The sequence below is a fragment of the Aulonocara sp. 'chitande type north' Nkhata Bay genome, linkage group LG1 (assembly GCF_057382095.1).
Source record: "Aulonocara sp. 'chitande type north' Nkhata Bay isolate Kocher_YH1m ecotype deep benthic linkage group LG1, A_spYH_male_GT1.1, whole genome shotgun sequence".
Taxonomy (NCBI): domain Eukaryota; kingdom Metazoa; phylum Chordata; class Actinopteri; order Cichliformes; family Cichlidae; genus Aulonocara; species Aulonocara sp. 'chitande type north' Nkhata Bay.
Genome location: NC_141344.1, coordinates 28,154,238 through 28,172,927, shown reverse-complemented (window position 1 = coordinate 28,172,927; position 18,690 = coordinate 28,154,238). Strand labels below are relative to the sequence as shown.

The following is an 18,690-nucleotide window of genomic DNA, read 5'->3' as shown; positions in this document are numbered from 1 at the left end:
TGTTAAGTTAGCTGCTGGTGAGAATGTCTCTCCATAATCTATCCCCATCTTCTGGCTGTAGCCCTTGGCTATGAATCTCGCTTTGTATTAGTCATTTCCTTCAATGTCACTCTTAACGGAATAAACCGACTTTCCCCGCACTGTTTTCTTCCTCTTTGGTGAAGTGGTTTGGGTGAAAGTGTCGTTTCCCTTAATGATTGGATTTCTTCATCCATAGTTTTAATCCAGTTCTTTGAGTTAGATGATTCTAAATGTGTGTGGGACAGCACACACTGCCCTGTTATCAGTAGTCTATGGTAGTGTATGGTTGCTACCACTGTTGTCAGTTACAAAGTCATTTAGATGACTAAGTTTTCTTCTCTCCCTTTTTGATAAATCCATAACTGTTCGCTTATTACAGCATCTGTTCTGTGTTACAGCTGCTGTTTGGATAGGAATAGTTCCACAGGCATTTTGGTAGTGACTCTCAATTAACATGCACTTGCCCATTTCAAAAAGAGTACACTACCCCCTCGCGGCTGTACCATTTTGATGGGGTAAGTACAGCGCTGATGTCTCATGCTTAATGCCATTTTTCCTTAGCAGGGTTTGGAAATCTCTGCAGGTGAACTCTGTACCATTGTCCGATCTGATGCATTTTACATTGCCATATGGTGCAACATCTGCTAGAAATTTCTCTGTTTCTTGCAGTGTATCAGTTTTTTGTCTTCAGGAAATATACAAACACTGAGTTTGAATAATCATCAGTGAATGACTGCACATATTTGTACCCATCAATAGATTTAGTGGCCATCAGACCTGCTAAATCTGTGTGTACCATTTGTGAAGGAGCTTTTGCTCTTGTATTGGGATTTCTGTTCCGGGTTTGTGATTTCCCTGGATACACACTTCACATTCCTGATCAGGTCTGTCAGTTTTTCATGTAATTTGCATACCGTTAACACTCTGAAATCTTAGTATATCTTCATAGTTGCAATGACCTAATATCTCATGCCATCCCTGTTCGTCATGACAAGCATTACATTTATCATTACTCTCAACTTCAGTTTGCAAATATATGTATAATTTGCCATACAACTGAATGTTTGAATGTTTCGTCCTTGTGGGTCAACATGTCCTGCCCTTGTTTAAAGTTGACTGTTGCTAATATAGTGGCTGACTTTACTAAGAAAATGTCTTGGGGGTATGATGGAATAAACAGCGCATCTTTCAGCATTGCTTTGCATCACTGGCCTGTATCGTCAATCAGTAACATCTCTGCGTCCCCCTCTCTGTTGGGCGATGCCTCTGTACAGGGTACCATCTTCCAGCTCCTGTGCGTCTCTGGTTTGAGCTCTTGAACTTGGCTATGTCGTTAATGATGTGTGAGGTATCCCAGGTGCCCACCAGCAGACCTTTTGCCTTAATGCTGTATGCTGACTGCTGCTGCTGGACTTCGATGTCTGCACCCTTGATCCTGAAGGCATAATCCGACGCTTCTGCTTTGGATCCATTGCCGCTCTCATCTGCAACCTTCCTCAAGCCATCTTATTTGTATTTATGTCTAGATGTGATATCATTGTGTGTATTGCTCTTGCAATTACATTTTTTGCAGGTGGTAGCCTTTAAGTCATTGTTATTCATCCTTCTGTTAGTGAGGAAACTTTTCCTTCCGGGTCCTGCTGGTGCCATTGAGAAGAGCAAGCAGCATCTGCTAAGTGTACTTTTGGACCACTGAGTATTTGGACTACTTTGAAGTACTCACAGACACATTTCATATACAGCTCTATATTTATACACAATGTTGTTGTTTTTTTGCCAGCTTCTACATTGTTATTTGAATGACTATTTAAAGATATTCTCTTAACTTTTGCTGAAGACATTACAGTTTTGCCTTTGTACTTTGAGAGATGAGTCAATAACTTAAAGGAGGGGTTCTCGTTTTTGGGGGGGGACCAGGGAATCTTACACTGGGTAAAATTTTTCCGAGGAGCCCCTTGTAAACTTCATGCTGATAAAACTCTGGGTGCTTTGTAATGAGATGCAACTTTAGCTTTGCTGGCTTCATTACTTCATTTGCTAGCACTTAAGGGCACACAGCACATTTTGGTTTTCCTTCATCATTCTCTCTCTTTTTTTTTTAACACTTTCTCTTTATTGATTTTCATCTTATTTTACATACAGAACTAAAGAGGGCAAGGGAAACCAACACATTCACATATGTTCACATATTCCAAAATACACAACGCCTTGTTTTACTTACACAAATTACATATTACACAGGTGCATGTTCCATTCAAACAAATTCGCAGCTGTCTCTCTGCATTACAGAGGTATCAGTTTGTCTGTAACCAACACTTAGTAATTGCCTTTTTGCATGCAACCATAATTATTTTCATTAAGTATGAGTCTCTGTTATTTATATCCTCAGGGATATTCCCAAGGTACATGGTACTAAAGGAGAAGTCCAGTGTTACTTCTAGCACATCCATCACCATTTGTTTAGTCTCCTCCCAAAAGGTCTTCAGTTTAGGGCATGACCAGAAGACATGGAAGCAACCTGCAGCGACCTCCCCGCACTCCCTCCAGCATGAAGCGCCTGAACCACTTATTTTGGATTTCCACTTTGGTGTGATGAAGAATCTAATTAAATTCTTCCATCCAAAATCTCGCCATGTTAAAGAATTTGTGGTAGATAACACATTCTTCCACATCCGCAACCAATCTTCCTCTGAGATAGTTATACCTGCTTCTTTTTCCCATCGATGACTGACATATCTTGTTGAGGTCTTTTTCATAACTGTAAAACTTCTGTACATTTTGCCTATAGTACCTCTTATAATGTTCTCACCATAAGCATCCATAAATATTTGGATCACACCACTAGCATCTGCGTCAAGCATTCTAATTTCCTTCTGGAAGAAGCTCCGAACCTGTAGGTAACGATAAAAATCTTCCCTGCCGATCTCGTAAATCTGACACGTCCTCAAAATTTATCAGCTCCCCATGCTTCACTATCTGACAGATCGCAGTGATTCCATGCCTGGACCACTCCCTGAATTTATGGTCTAACAATGCTGGAAGGAAGCGTGGGAGATACGCTGGCCATCCCAGCAACCCTATTTCCCTATTAAGACCAAAAATTTTAATCACATCTGCCCATTTTTTCAGGGAAAAACTTACACATAAATTTTGCATCTGATATGCCTGTGGTAAACTCTCAAGAGACCCCAGAACAGACTGTATTGGGAAATCCATCAAAGAAAGCTCAATGTCCTTCCATTTTGCCTCAAACTTAGAGTTACACCAGCACACTAGAGGTCTGATCTGGGCAGCCAGATAGTAATCCTCAAAGCACAGTAGAGACATGCCCCCCCCCCGCGCTCACCAGGCAGCTGCATTGTTGCATATTTCACTCTCGACCTTTCATTTCCCCATACAAATCTTGAGCAATGCATATCCCACTCCCTAAATTGTTATCTTTATTGCTCTAAATCTGCTGCCCAGATCGAGGAGGAGCAGACCCCACCTCTCCAGATCTTCATATATCTTCTTGTTCACCTGGTTATAATTAACTTCATATAACAATGCAAGGTCTTTTGTCAGCAGGATCCCCAAATACTCCATTTGAGATTGATGCCATCCGAATCTATATCTTGCTACCAATTGTCTTGAGGGGTTAAAGAAGAATGTCAAGCTTTGAGTTTTTTGAATGTTTAGTCTATAACCAGACAGTCTGCCATATTCTTCCAGTATTTCCATAAGCAGAGAAATTCCCTCTTCCGGGTTTCCTAGCGCTACCAGCACGTCGTCTGCATACAAGAAAATTTTATTTTCCACATTCCCCGTTGTAACCCCCTCCAATCGAGTCTCTTCCCTGATGCATTGAGCCAACGGTTCAATGAAAAGGTTAAAGAGCAGCGGGCTCAACGGGCAGCCTTGCCTACAGCCACGTTGTAGTGTTATCCGATTTGAGAGGCTTCCATTAACTTTGATCCTTGCTGTTGGAGACATATAAATCATTCTTATACATTGAATAAACCTGTCACATAGCCCAAATCTCTTCAACACATGAAACACAAATTCCCACCCGACCGTATACGGTCGGTGGCAACACAAATTCGGGTGGGAATTTGTGTTGGCAACACTTTGCTAGATCCGCCCCTGCACAGTTACCAGCTGTCAGCTACATAGAAAAGGATCCTGGTGTTATTTGTCTCTCAGAAACAGTTCATAACTTCCCTTCAACTCATTCATGTCGCCTAAAGGGTAAACCTATTTCTCCATCACCTGTTCAGCTCTGATGATTCAGTAAGGACATCTCCTGGTTTCATCCTCATGTTTCCCTCTCACCAGATAACCAAACCGACATCATGACCAGCAGCTTTTACAGCTGTGGCTCCAGCAAACATCAGCTGATAGTAGAAATTAATATTAAATAAATTCTAACAACAGCTGATCAAGCTTAAACGTGCTGCTGTTGTTTAGCGCGACATCTGCTGGTTTCCTGTTTCTGGCGCAAAGTGGGCGATAAACAAACAAGAGAGACGATCAGCTGATCATTGATCAGTTTCATGATTGAAGTAGCAATAGAAGAGGCAGCTGTAAAGACAGAATAACTCCAGCTTTGTGTCTTTTTCCATCCTAGCTGAAGTACGGGACAAACTGCGTCTCTTCTCAGCTCAATACGAAACGCGTAATATTTTCTCTGAATGAGGGACCATTCCATTTTTTAAGGAGCTGTTGGCAACTCTACTAACTAACCTTATGAATAAAACAAAGTTCACTATCAGTAACATCATAGCAACCGAACAGCTGTATAGAAACTCCTCATGCTAGCTCACACAGTATGAGGTATTGTAACTGACTGTAAAAAGTTAGCACAACGAAAATAAACTGCACCTAAACTTGGTTTATATCGGACCCAGATAGACTGCAGGTCATAACTTCACCTGACACTTGGACCGGCAGCCACCTCGGGTCTCTCCTCCTGCCTCACCTTCCCTCATCCACCTGTTGCCTCTGTGGAAGCTCTCCCATAGCCACCACCAAACAACTGAGTTATTTTTACACATCGGCCAGCATCTGGCCAATCCACCACCTCTCATTGTTCATGCCATTACAAAAAAAAAAATAATAAGTCATCAGCCCACCGTGCAAATGTCCGATGGCTAGTCCAGCTATGTTAACTTGTTAATCTTTCACCGAAAAAATGTTTTCTGCGGTGCTGTCTTTCGTGCTTGGCTCTCCTACCTTTGCTAACATGATGCTCATAGTGCAGAATCCGGTGCTGCATTCACTTACCCTCGGATATCTGAGCTTCACTGTGAAACCATAATCATACATTTGATATTTCATTAAATTTTATTGTTTTAGCTTCGGGGTGGCACCTGGGGTGGCCAGTCTGGTTGGGGGGGTGGCCTGTGCACCCCCAGGCCACCCCGCTGGACACGCCACTGCCGGGGTGAGCTCTCTCTATCCCTAGGTTCTTCTCGCTGCCCAAGTCCACGCCGTCCCCCAACTCCTTTATCATCATGCTTTCCACATACCTTAGCATGGAGGTGCCTTCTATGTTCTCAGGGATGCCGTATGTTATTACGGCGTGAGCGCCCCTCCAAATCCGTAACCTTCTCTTGGAGCTGCCTCTGGTTATCCAGCAGCTGAACAATGGCATCCCTCACTCCAATGTCCCATTTCTCCTTCCCTACCATGTTTCTTTCCATTTTTTCCAGACGTTTCCCCACCTCCTCGATCCTGCTTGTGGCGGCGGTAACCTCATTTGTCTTACTCTCAAGTCGCGTTTCTAAGCTTCGGCCTGGGGCTCGTCCCTTCTTATTTTTATCTCCGCTCATTATTCTTGAGAGGAAAATCGCTTTGAATGGATTATATTCTTGAATTGCGGATTATTTTAGCTATCGATGCAGGAGCTCCTGTTTATGCTGCTACTCTCGCCACCATGACACCGGAAGTCCCCTCACTCCTCCTTCATCATTCTCAATAAACACAAACTCCAGGTAACTGTCATACCAGAATCAGAATCAAAATTGTGTTTATTGGCCAAGTATATGTGCAGACACATACAAGGAATTTGGTTCCGGTAGATGATGACTCTCAAGCACAGCAATTTAAATCACACACACACACACACACACACACACACACACACACACACACACACACACACACACACACGTCTATATATACATTATACATGCATACACATTGTGAAATGCACTACACACAGGTACACACACACACACACACACACACACACACACACACACACACACAGGTCTTTATCACATTTATTTATAGTTTTCCCTGGTTTATGACTGAACACAGTCTGACAGCTGTCGGTCCCAGCTGATTTCCCTCTCCCTCCGCTCCTCTCCATCTCACTATAAAAAGGGAAGGAAACCACCATCAGTCCAAATCGCCATCAGCTGTTCTCACCAGCATCTCCAGCACCGCCCCGTTGAGCTCACTGCACCACTCCTCCCCTGCAGCCGCGCCCGGGACCACACCTCCGCCACACACATACATACACAAAGCTGTGTAAATCTAAACTTATATACATAAAATACAGAAATGAAATGAGGTGGAATGAATACTACAACTGTTTAGAAGGGAGATGGCGAGGGGAAAGAAACTGTTCCTGTGTCGGGTGGTCCTGGTCTGCAGGCTTCTGTACCGTCTGCCAGAGGGCAGCAGATCAAAAAGTCTGTGTCCAGGGTGTGAGGGGTCTGTGATTATTTTCCCTGCCCGTTTCCTGGTTCTTCTCTAAGCTTTATTTTCATTTTTAAATTGGAAAACGAACAAAAACAAACAGACACACAAAGCAAAAAACAAACAAACAAAAAAAACCCCAAAAACAAACAAACAAACAGAAAACTCACAACTATGGGACAGAGCAAGTATCATCAAATAACCACAGCATGGCAGGCCATTGTGACCACAGAAGCACTCCCAGGTGCACACTCTTGTATCTATGCCTTTCAAGGATAACCTCAAACATCTGAAAACCAAACACAGAAAATACAGGCTTAATAATAATAATAATAATAATAATAATAATAATAATAATAACAATATTGATAATTACAGAAATTTAAAACAAACAAAAACAAACAAAAAACAAAGAATTCAAAAAAAAAAAAGTGAGCAAAACAGAAAACACATCATGTGAACCCCTCCCACCATCCCCCCACCCTTTTACCCCTGTATGGCTCTCAACCTCATCACATTCGTGTATCCAGACAGCCCATATTTACACCTATCTATAGAAACTCTCATGCACAGGAATCAACATCCCACAAGATAAAACTGCAGCATTCAGGAAATCGAGTCAGGAGGGCCTAACCGGGGATCAACTCAAGGCAGACCCAGGGGGATTTGCGTCATCTCTATGATCTGTTAGGTCCAAAGACGGTAGTACTGACAGGAAGGGGCCCCAAATTTTTTCGAAGGTTCCATATTTCCCTTTTACACTATGCAATATCTTCTCAGGTGTGCAGTAGGACGCTAGCTCATTAATCCAGTGTCTCAGTGTTGGAGCGTTTTCAGATTTCCAATGTAGCAAAATACATTTTTTCACTGCAGTACTCGCAAGTAAAATAAAATATTTCTTATGATAATTCACATTTATAGAACCTGTGTCACCTAGAATCCATAGTTTTGGGTCCAGTTCAATTTGGATCCCCATTACTCTTGAGATTATTTCAATGGCCCGTCTCCAGAACTCTTCTATCACTGGGCAATTCCACAGCATGTGCAGGAGATCACCATCTGTCACCTTACATCTCAAACATTTGGGGGAATAATTAGTATCAATTTTATGTAACCTATAAGGGGTGTAATATATCCTATGAAATATATTAAATTGCATTTGCCTGTGATTTGTAGAAATTAACATGGTCTGTGCCTGTTCCAATAAATGGTGCCATTCTACCTCTTCATAGACATAGCCCAGGTCTGTCTCCCATTTTCTTTTTATAGACGCTTTATTATGGTCAGGTAACTTTTCATTGATAATAGTATATATAGAAGATGCTATTCCTTTTATTGACTTCCATGGTTTGGTGCAAAGATGCGTTTCAAGAGGAGTTTCTTTAGGTATCTCGGGGAATAATCCTTTGGATTTCTCTTTGACCCAATCTCTTATTTGTAGGAATTTGAAGAAACTTTGTCCTGGGAGTTTGAATTTTTCCTTTAGTTGTTGAAAGTCAATAAATGTATCATTATTGTATAAGTCGGCAACAGTTCGAATATTTCTGTCCTTCCATCCCCGCAATATTGGGTCAGCAATATGATGAGAGAGATCAGGGTTGCCCCATAAGGGTGTCCTTCTAAGAAATGAGATATTTATTTTCAGAAGTGAGTGGGATTCCTGCCAGGCACAGAAGGTGTTTAATATTATCAAATTGTTTGTGAGCTTGGATAGACATTTTTTTGTACCTAAAAATGGAACATCTTTTAATGGTATGGGGTTCACCTCATGTTGTTCTATTGGAACCCATCGAACCTCACTCCTCTCTGCATGTAGCCAGATCCAAATTGATCGGTACTGGGAGGCAAGATAATAGTTCCTAAAGTTTGGTAAATTAAGTCCTCCCCTTGAATATGGGGCCTGTAGTGAGGAGAGTTTGACTCTTGGATTTTTCTTTTGCCATATGAAAGAAGTTATGAGTTTATTAAGCTCTTTGAAGAAACTTTTAGGAACATTTGTAGGGAGACATTGAAATAAGTAGATAAACTTAGGCAAAGTGTTCATTTTAATAACATTAATTCTCCCTATAAGAGATAATGGAAAATCCATCCATCTCTGAATATTAAGTTTGGTTTGCTCCAACAGTTTGATATAATTTAGTTTGAATATTTGATCCTCGGATTTACCAATTTGTATACCCAAATACGTAAATCCATTATTACACCACTGTAATGGGTCAGTAAGAGCTCTAATACGGCTATCTTGTATATTTAATAACATAATCTCACTTTTGGTATAGTTTAACTTGTATCCTGAGGCTGCACTGTATTCTTTAAGACACTTCATTAAAGAGGGAATTGATTTAAGAGGGTCCGTTATATACAGTAGGAGGTCATCTGCGTATAGAGAAAGTTTACGTTCACTTGTGCCAAATTTGATTCCAGATATTAGTACGGATGGCAACTGCTAGTGGTTCGATCGCAATCGCGAAGAGCAAGGGGGAGCTTGGACAACCTTGTCTGCAACCTCTAGTTTAAGAGAAAGTGCCTGAGAGCACATTATTTGTTATGATATTGGCTCTGGGGGCATTAAAAAGTGTCCTAACATAGCGGGTGAACTTTTCTCCGAAGCCCATGGCTTCCATTGCCTGAAATAGAAAGTTTGGCTCAATCCTGTCAAATGCTTTATTAGCGTCCATGGAGATTATTAGCAGTGGGTCTTGGTTTTTTTGAGCAGTGTTCAGTATATGGAGCAAACGTCGCACATTATCTGCTCCATGTCTGTTTTTAATGAAGCCTGTTTGGTCGGTATTTATTATCTTAGGCATAATGTCCTCCAATCTGAGTGCAATTATTTTAGATAATATTTTAAAATCTGCATTTAAGAGGCTGAGGGGTCTGTAAGAGTCACATCTCTGTTTGTCCTTGCCCGGTTTTGGCAGTAATGTGATTGTTGCAATTTCCAATGATTCTGGTAATTTATTTTTTTCTAAAGCTTCTTTAATCATATTTGTAAGTGGTGTCAATAATTTATTAGAAAAAGCCTAATAATCAACTGGGAATCCATCTGGTCCAGGGGTCTTATTATTTTGTAAACACTTGAGGGCTCGAAGAACCTCCATCTCAGATATATCTGCATCAAGCAGTTCTTTGTCCTCATTATGTAATTTAGGAAGGGTTATTCCATCTATAAATCTTTTTGCAGCAGTACTGTCGATCCCTTGCTCCTTATACAGATCTTCATAGAACCGTTTAAACTCGGCATTTATGAGTGCTGATTCATCAAGAAGTTTATCATCTTCCGTTAATATTGTCCGTATAAATTTATCAGATGTTTCTTTCTTAATTTGCCAGGCCAGTAGTTTACTTGTTTTGTTTCCAAATTCGTAGTAGTGATATCTAGTTCTGGCCATGGCTGCTTCTGCTCTGCTGGTGCATAAATTATCATATTGCAACCTTGTTTTTGTTAATATATTGAGGTATTCTTCCTTTTTGGTAGCAATATATTCCTGCTCCAAGTTTTTAATGTCAATCTCCAATTTAGTTATCTTCTCTCTAACCTTTTTAACCTTATTGGCACCGTATGACATAACCATACCTCTCATATAGGCTTTGAGAGCTTCCCAAATATTGGCATGTGAAGAGGAGTTTGAATTGGCATCTAGGAAAATTTCAATATTAGTGTTCATATATGAAATAAAATCAGAGTCTCCTAGCATATAATTTTTAAACCTCCACCTGTGGGTTGCACTTTGCGACATATTGGTAGCCCAGGAAAGTTTAATGGGATTATGGTCTGAAAAAGTAGTCGCTAAGTAGGAGCAATCTATCACTGTTGCCGTCATATTTTGTGGTACAAGAAACATATCAATTCTAGAGTGTGTATTATGTACTGGTGAAAAAAAGGAGAAGTCCCTCTGGCCTGGATGAAGGTTTCGCCTCACATCAATTATGCCTATATCCTTCATACCTTGGTTCAGTGCTGTTGCTGCCTTGGATAGTGAAGCTGTTTTGGGTGAGGACCGATCCAAAGAGGGATTTAGGACCAAATTAAAGTCTCCACCCACAATATACTGGCCCTCAATTGTAGCCACTTTCATTATTGATTGATTGATTGATTGATTGATTGGTAATTTATTTCAACATGTGAACAATATACAAGTACATTTAGAAAAGAAATGAGAGAAAAAAAAATATATACTATACAAATTACATACAAAAAAACATTCTGATTAATTTACATGTTGAAAGGGAGTGGGAAGAAGTATACACTTATTTAATCCCACCCCTGTCCCATAAATTATCAGTGAATATTTAGTCAGCTTCCTTACTGATATAATTTGTAATAAAAATAGTGAACAGATTTCTGATATACTATATACTATAATATCACATCATGAATTTTTTGTTTGTTTGTTTTTAAATAGAGACATTCACTTAATTTAAATATTTTCCTTTTCTTTATAGATCGAGAAGATCATATTTTTATAACTCTTTTTGAACAGTTTTATGTTTGGACATTGCTTTAATTCCATATTCAGTTTGTTCCATAGTTTCACTCCTTGAACAGAAACACAAAAGCCTTTTCTTGTAGTACGTACCTTCATTGTTTTGAAGTTACAAAAACCCCTTAAATTATAACTTCCTTCTTTCAAAAAAAACATACTCTGAATATTACCTGGCAGTTCTTTATTTTTTGCTTTGAATAGAATTTGTGCTGTTTGGAATTTCACTATATCGTCAATTTTCAATATTTCAGACTGCAAAAATAGTGAGTTTGTATGTTCCCTATAACCTGCATTGTGGATGATTCGAATTGCTTTCTTTTGAAGAGTAAAAAGTGAATGTAATGTGGTTTTATAGTTATTGCCCCAGACCTCTGCACAATAGCTTAAGTATGGTGAAACCAGTGAACAGTAGAGAATATGAAGTGATGTTCTGTCGAATACCTGTTTTGCCTTGTTTAGTACTGCAATGCTTCGTGATACTTTGGAATGAATATATCTTACGTGAGCTCTCCAGTTAAGTTTTTCATCTATTATTACCCCCAGAAATTTATTTTCACTGACTCTTTCAATATCAACACCATTTATTTGAATCTTTGCATTTGTATTTAAACTACTATTTCCAAATAACATAAGTTTAGATTTATTCAAATTTAATGATAATTTGTTTTTATCAAGCCAGAACTTCACTTTACTTATTTCATTAGTCATATCCTCCAATAAATTCTGCAGATCATCACCAGAGCAAAAAATGTTTGTATCGTCAGCAAAGAGAACCATTTTTAATACTTTGGACACTTTACAGATGTCGTTAATGTACAAGTTGAAGAATTTTGGACCCAAAACTGACCCTTGGGGTACACCACAAGCAATGTCCATACATAAGGAGCAACCACCATTTATTTTCACAAACTGCTTTCTGTCACTTAAATAACTCCGGACCCAATCTAAAACTACCCCTCTGACACCATAACGTTCCAGTTTTCTTATTAATATATCATGATCTATAGTGTCAAATGCCTTTGTCAAGTCTATGAATAACCCAGCCACATATTGCTTTTTGTCTATGGAATTTGTGATGTATTCTATTGAATCTAATAGTGCCGATGATGTTGATCTGCTTGATCTGAATCCGTACTGACTCTCAGTGAGTAGTTTATGTTTATCTATAAATTTTTCCAGTCGGTTTTTAAACAGTTTTTCAAGAACTTTTGAGAATTGAGGTAGTAAAGAGACAGGCCTGTAGTTTGTGAAATGGTGTTTGTTTCCAGATTTGTATAGAGGTATAACTTTTGCTATTTTCATTCTGTCTGGAAATCGACCAGTTTGAAATGATAAATTACAGATGTATGTAAATGGTTTTATAATAGCCTCAATGACTCTTTTAACCACTATCATATCAATATCATTACAATCCAAAGATTTGTGATTTTTACATTTTTTGACAATTTCAAGAACTTCATTTTCATCAACGGCTGTGAGAAACATAGAATATGGATTTCTGTCAATCAGTGTATCGGGTTTTTCCTGTGCTTTCCCAGGATGAGTGATTGTTCTTGCTAAATTTGGTCCAGCAGTTACAAAGAATTCATTGAGACTATTTGCCACAACATCCATATTGTATTCTTCATGGTCATTACAAATGAAATACTTGGGATAGTTCTTTTGTCCAGTCCCACATTTTATAACACTGTTCAGGATTTCCCATAATCTTTTATTATTATTTCTATTTATATCTAATTGCTTCTTATAGTATTCCTTTTTACTAAATCTAAGTATATTAGTTAACCTATTTTTATATCTTTTGTATCTGATTTCAGCATCTTTAGTTCTCGTTCTTAAGAACTCTCTATATAGAGCATTTTTCTTTATACATGCATTTTGCAGACCTTTTGTTATCCATGGACAGTCCATATATTTCTGTTTCCTACTATATTGCTTTATTGGACAGTTGGTATTGTACAGTAATGTAAATATTCTAAGGAAATTATTATAAGCACTATTAACGTCCTGTTCCTGATATACTTCACCCCAGTTTTCCTTCAATAAATCTTTTTTAAATGCATTCATTCTTTCTTCTGTTCTTACTCGTCTGTACTCTTTTTTACTGTCCATTTTATTGATCTTGTAATTCCTATCATAGATTGTAAAAATTGGAAGATGGTCACTTATGTCGTTAATCAGGAGTCCACTTACAGTCTTATTTTCAATGTCATTTGCAAAAATGTTGTCTATGAGAGTTGCACAATGTGATGTAATCCTGGTAGGTCTAGTAATTTTAGGGAATAGATTCATACAGTGCATTGTGTTTATAAATTCCTCAGTGGTTTTATGTTTATTTGGGTTTAGCAAATCAATATTGAAGTCTCCACAAATGAAAACTTTTTTGCGAGCTATTTCAATAAATGTTTCTTCTATCCAGTCTTTAAATGTCTCAATACTACTACCTGGAGCTCTGTATATACAGCTAATGATTACATTTTTACTTTTTTCTTTACAAATTTCAACTGTAATACATTCTAGTACATTATCAATCACGATCGTCATCTTTTCCACCACATTAAATTTCAAGGATTTGTCCACATACAAGGCCACTCCTCCTCCTCCTTTGTTTTGCCTAGTTATAAATGTGAATTCATAACCCTCCAGTTCAAAGTCTGTTCCTTTTTCCATATTGATCCAAGTTTCTGATAAGGCAATGACACTAAATGGATGTGAAAACTGGTTAAGATATTCTTTGATATGACTAAAATTAGCATAGAGACTTCTACAGTTAAAGTGGATAATTGATAATTTATTCTCAGTTTTAATCCTCTGATTGTAGTCTTTATTTGTATAGTAGCAGCAATTGTTATTGTTAGATGAGAAAAAGTTGTTGTCTGGATCTATTTCATATTCCAAGTCGTGTGTATTGTGATCCATATAGTTAAATGTTTTCAGTTCCAATTGATCATATTCTGCAACTGTCTGACTGATGCAGCTGATTCTTCCAGATGTATCTGAGTTCTTCCTTCCAGTGTGTGTCATAAGTGAGTGTGTGGTTGTCTGTTACCTTGTTTGCCGTCCAGATCGTGTTGCTCACTGATATTTTTCGAGATCCGCCATATTTTTAATGGTCAGAACTTTGGCTTCCTCTGGTGATCCGTTTAGTTTAATGAATATTTTGCAGTTCGTCGTCCAAGTGCCTTGGATTTTTCCCAGCTTCTTAAGGTGTCGCGCTTTTTTGGCTATTTCAGCGTTGTGTTTGGTTAGATGTTCATTGATAAAGACATTAGATCCTTTTAATTTTCTTCCTTGTTTCAGCAGCGTAATCTTGTGCTTTCGATTTACAATTAAGTTGTTAAAGAATAAAGGGTCGTCGTAGTTGGGCCCATATATATTTATCAAAGTTATCTTATTTCTATTTATTTCACAAGCTACAAGCAAGAATCTGCCATTTTTGTCCTTTTCAACTGAATTTAGTTGAAAGTTCAGGTGTTTATTAATAAGCAGGGTGACTCCTCTTGCTTTGGAAGTATATGGCGAGTAAAAAACATTGCCTACCCAATCTCTTCGTAATTTTAAATGTTCAGCGTCTGTGAGGTGACTCTCCTGGATAAAAGCGACATCTACACGCTGCCTCTTTAAGTATGTCAGCATTTTTTCCCTCTTAATAGGTGAATTAATCCCTCTAATATTCCAAGATATACAAGTTAGATGACCCTTAATTTAAGTTTTTTTTTTTAATATGAATGTCTTGGACAGGTACGTGTCATGGTATTCAACTCTGGGGATTTCTGAACACATTCCTGCTTTTCTGAGTTTCGATGTGGTGAAGCTCTGTCCATGGGTATAATAGTAAGATACAGCCTAGACCAGGGAGCTATCTGAACAGTTGCGTAAGTATGAGTAAAATTTTTGGTAAGAGACCATACATAACCCCAAAACGTTAAAATAAAAACCTGCCTCATAAAACCCCTATAACAAAACCACATTAGGTAGGTAATTCAGCTAAACAATAGTGGTGGCCCAGGCAGCTGTTAAGGTTGAAACTTTAGCCACTCTTGGTGAGATATTTACAGCAAAGTACTAAATTTTTACAGTCGGATACAGAACATAACTGTGTAAGGGACAAATAAACTGGTTGATCAAGATTTAATCACACTCATCCAGTAGGGGGTTGATATCATGATCATAAATGCACACAAAATCTGTACTTTTATGAATTCGTACACATTATTTTAACTGAGAAACGAGCAAATATTTATATTAGTTATCAAATACTGGATTACTATAAATCATATCTCCAATTCGTCTGAAAAGTGGAGGATGGAGAGTTTCTATGTCAATGCTTGATGTTATAGTCTTTTTTCCCTTCATTTTGCCCCCACCCCCAAAGTTAACAGTGGAGGGCTTCTCATCTGAGAGTACAAGAGCGAATTGCTTTGTTGAAATCAAATTAGATCACTTTAGTCTACTCACTCGGAAGATCTTTCAGATAACGTTGTGCTTCAGCAGGAGTGGGGAAAATTTTGATAGATCCCTGGTGCCTGATGCGAAGTTGCGCTGGGTACATCAGAGCATATTCAATCTCCTTCTCTCGCAGCCTCTGTTTCGCGTCACGGAACTCGTCTCTTCTGCGTTGCAGGTCTACGCTGTAATCCGGGAAAAAAGATATTTTCTTATTCTCATACGTCATCTCTCCCCTACTTCTAGCCAGTCGGAGGACTTTCTCTTTGCCTCTGAAGTTCAGAAACTTAGCAATGAGGGGCCGTGGTCTGTCAGACTTCTTCCTGACGTGGTGTACTCTTTCAAGGGTAATGTGTGAGGTGAAGTTATCATTCCCCAGGATTTATGGTATAAATTTCTCCAAAAATCCCACAGCGTCGCAGCCTTCTGCTTGCTCAGGGATGTTCAGTATCCTCAGGTTGGACCTTCTACTGCGGTTCTCCAAGTCGTCAATTTTGTCTTTGAGTTGCATTGTCAATTTCTCCATTTTATCGACACGGTTGTGTGCATCTTTAATGTCGTCTTCGTTTGCGCTCACTCGCGCCTCCATCTCCTCAACCTGCTCGGAAAGCGCATTAAGAGAGGATTCAATTTTCGTCAGGGTTGCTTGTATATCGGCCGTTTTTTTGTCAATATGTTTCGTGAGGTCCTCTTTAGTTTCCTTGATAGCATTGAGTAATTTGCTAATTGGCAATTCCTCCTCCCCATCCGCCATATTTCTTGTTGCCAATGTGTGCAGGTGTCCTGAAGTTTTAGCCGTTTTCTTTCGTTTTGAGTGTCGCAAATTATAACTTGCCATACAGAAGTTTCCTTAGTAACTTTGCCTCTTGCTATGGTCCGGAATTGTATGAGGGCAAGTCAGGATAAAGATAGATTCCTGGGCCTACCGCAGGGAGCTCACGAATACACGTCTACTCTCGTCCGCTGTCAGCCATCTCCCTCCGCCCCGTTTCCTGGTTCTTGAGAGGTACAGATCCTGGATGGAGGGCAGGGGGGCGCCGATGATTCTTTCTGCTGCCCGTACAGTCCGCTGCAGTCTGCTCTTGTCCTGTTTAGTGGCTGCACCATACCAGACTGTGATGGAGGAGCACAGGACAGACTCGGGTAGCTGGTGACACACTGAGCTGAGAGAGTTTTGAAGAGAGAAGTTCAGGCACGATGGTGTTAAAAGCCGAACTAAAGTCCACAAACAGGACCCTGGCATAAGTTCCCGGGGGGTCGAGGTGTTACAGGATGTAATGCAGCCCCATGTTCACTGCCGACCTGTTTGCCCAGTAGGCAAACTGCAGAGAGTCCAACTGGTGGCCTGTAATATCCTTCAGATGGACTAACACCAGTCGTTCGAAGGATTTCATGACCACAGACGTCAAGGCGACAGGTCTGTAGTCATTCAGTCTTGTGATGATGGGTTTCTTGGGAACAGGGATGATGGTGGAGCGTTTGAAGCAGGAGGGAATTTCACACAGCTCCAGGGATCTGTTGAAGATGCGAGTAAAGATGGGAGCCAGCTGTTCACCACAGGTTATGAGGCAGGAGGGTGAGGTGTCTGGTCCGGGGGCTTTCCTGGGCTTCTGTTTCTGAAATAGTCGGCTCACATCCTCAGTGTGTATTCTGAGTTTCAGGGAGAAGGAAAGGGGGGTGAGAGGTGTGATGGAGGTCGTTGAGTCTGGATTGGAGAGGGTGGTGGTGGTCGTTGAGTCTGGAATGGGGAGGGTGAAGGGGGGAGAGGTGGAAGGTGTGTTGGTGGTCAATGTCTGAAGCAATGTCTCTGGGGAGGGGAGGGTGAGGCGTGGGAGTCTGTCCATCTTAAACCTGCAGTAGAAAGTGTTTAACTCGTTGGCCAGGTCTTTGTTTACTTCAACAGTGGGTGGGGGGTGTCTGTAACTGGTGATTTCCTGCAGGCCCCTCCACACTGACAAAGGGTTGTTGGCTGAGAGCCGTTCTTCCAGCTTCTGGGAGTAGATCCTTTTAGCTGCTTTGATCTCTTTGGTCAGTGTGATCCTGGCTTGCTTGTACAGGGCCCTGTCACCACTTCTGTAGGCGTCCTCCTTGGCCTTACGAAGATGTTGGAGTTTAGGAGTGAACCACGGTTTATTGTTGTTGTATGTGCAAAAGGTCTTAGTTGGCACACACATGTCTTCACAAAAACTGATGTATGTCATATGTTCTAATGTTAGCCGATTTGGCTTTTGCATTTCTTGATGAAGTGGACCGACTTAAATATTTGTCCATAGCTCAACCCTTGATGACGCACATGTATTTACATGCCACTAGTTTGAGAGCCACTGACCTAAAGGACACATCCAGATGTCAAAGGATTAAGAAGATTGTAATAAAACACAAGTTGAAGAGTTGTGAATGATACATATCTATATATCTTCTCTTCATTTCAATTCTTATTATGAGTTAAAGAGGACAGATGTTCTGATTTTACTCGTATACGTCACATAATGACTCAGTGCAAAGTTTTTGTTATTGTTAGAGTGAGTTAAGTTACCTTTAAATCCCAAATGGACCTGAGAAAGGTGATGATGGTGACATTCTAAAGACACTTCTGGAACGTGGTCGGAATGTCTGTCAAAAAACTGCACAAACGCTAATGTCAAGGAAGAACACTGATCAGGTAATTTATACTGGTATTTATTTAAACTACTTAGCACCGTTACAATAAGCTAAAATTGTCTTTACTCCAGTTTTTGCTGCCGCTGCTAATAAGGAATGAGGGATTTCTGTGTATGTTGATTTACTCACTTATGTGGTTGTAAATCCAGCGTGGCAGAGCAGAGAATGAGGCCTCTTTGTCTCCTGCCTTCTCATTGGCTGACCTCCACTCCCGGTCCCTCCGCCCCCAATCCCCTATAACCCCGACCACCCTTCAGTTACAAGTTTTGCAACACATTCCTCGCAAACAGTGTTGCAAAAGTATCAGTCTATCAGTCAACACATTTGTGAATATTTTTTTCTGTAACTACATTTAAAACACATGTGCAGTGTGTAGAGAAGAATATGTACA

At 39.8% G+C, this 18,690-nt stretch overlaps 1 protein-coding gene across 1 annotated transcript; it reads right to left on the bottom strand.

Annotated features, from left to right (window-relative positions):
• Nucleotides 1–4,679: 4,679 nt before the first annotated feature.
• LOC147339263 (uncharacterized) lies at nucleotides 4,680–18,518 on the bottom strand. Its single transcript, XM_086291480.1, has 4 exons — nucleotides 18,429–18,518; nucleotides 18,175–18,262; nucleotides 15,651–17,967; nucleotides 4,680–6,994 (listed from the first exon to the last, which is right to left on the bottom strand). The coding sequence occupies exon 3, from the start codon at nucleotides 17,870–17,872 to the stop codon at nucleotides 16,904–16,906; it is 969 nt and encodes a 322-aa protein (XP_086147606.1). The 5' UTR covers nucleotides 17,873–17,967; nucleotides 18,175–18,262; nucleotides 18,429–18,518; the 3' UTR covers nucleotides 4,680–6,994; nucleotides 15,651–16,903.
• Between the last annotated feature and the right edge of the window lie 172 nt (nucleotides 18,519–18,690).

Bases quoted from the DNA above. Each gene is read 5' to 3' on its own strand.
- LOC147339263 (XM_086291480.1), bottom strand. From the start codon at position 17,872: ATGCAAAAGCCAAATCGGCTAACATTAGAACATATGACATACATCAGT.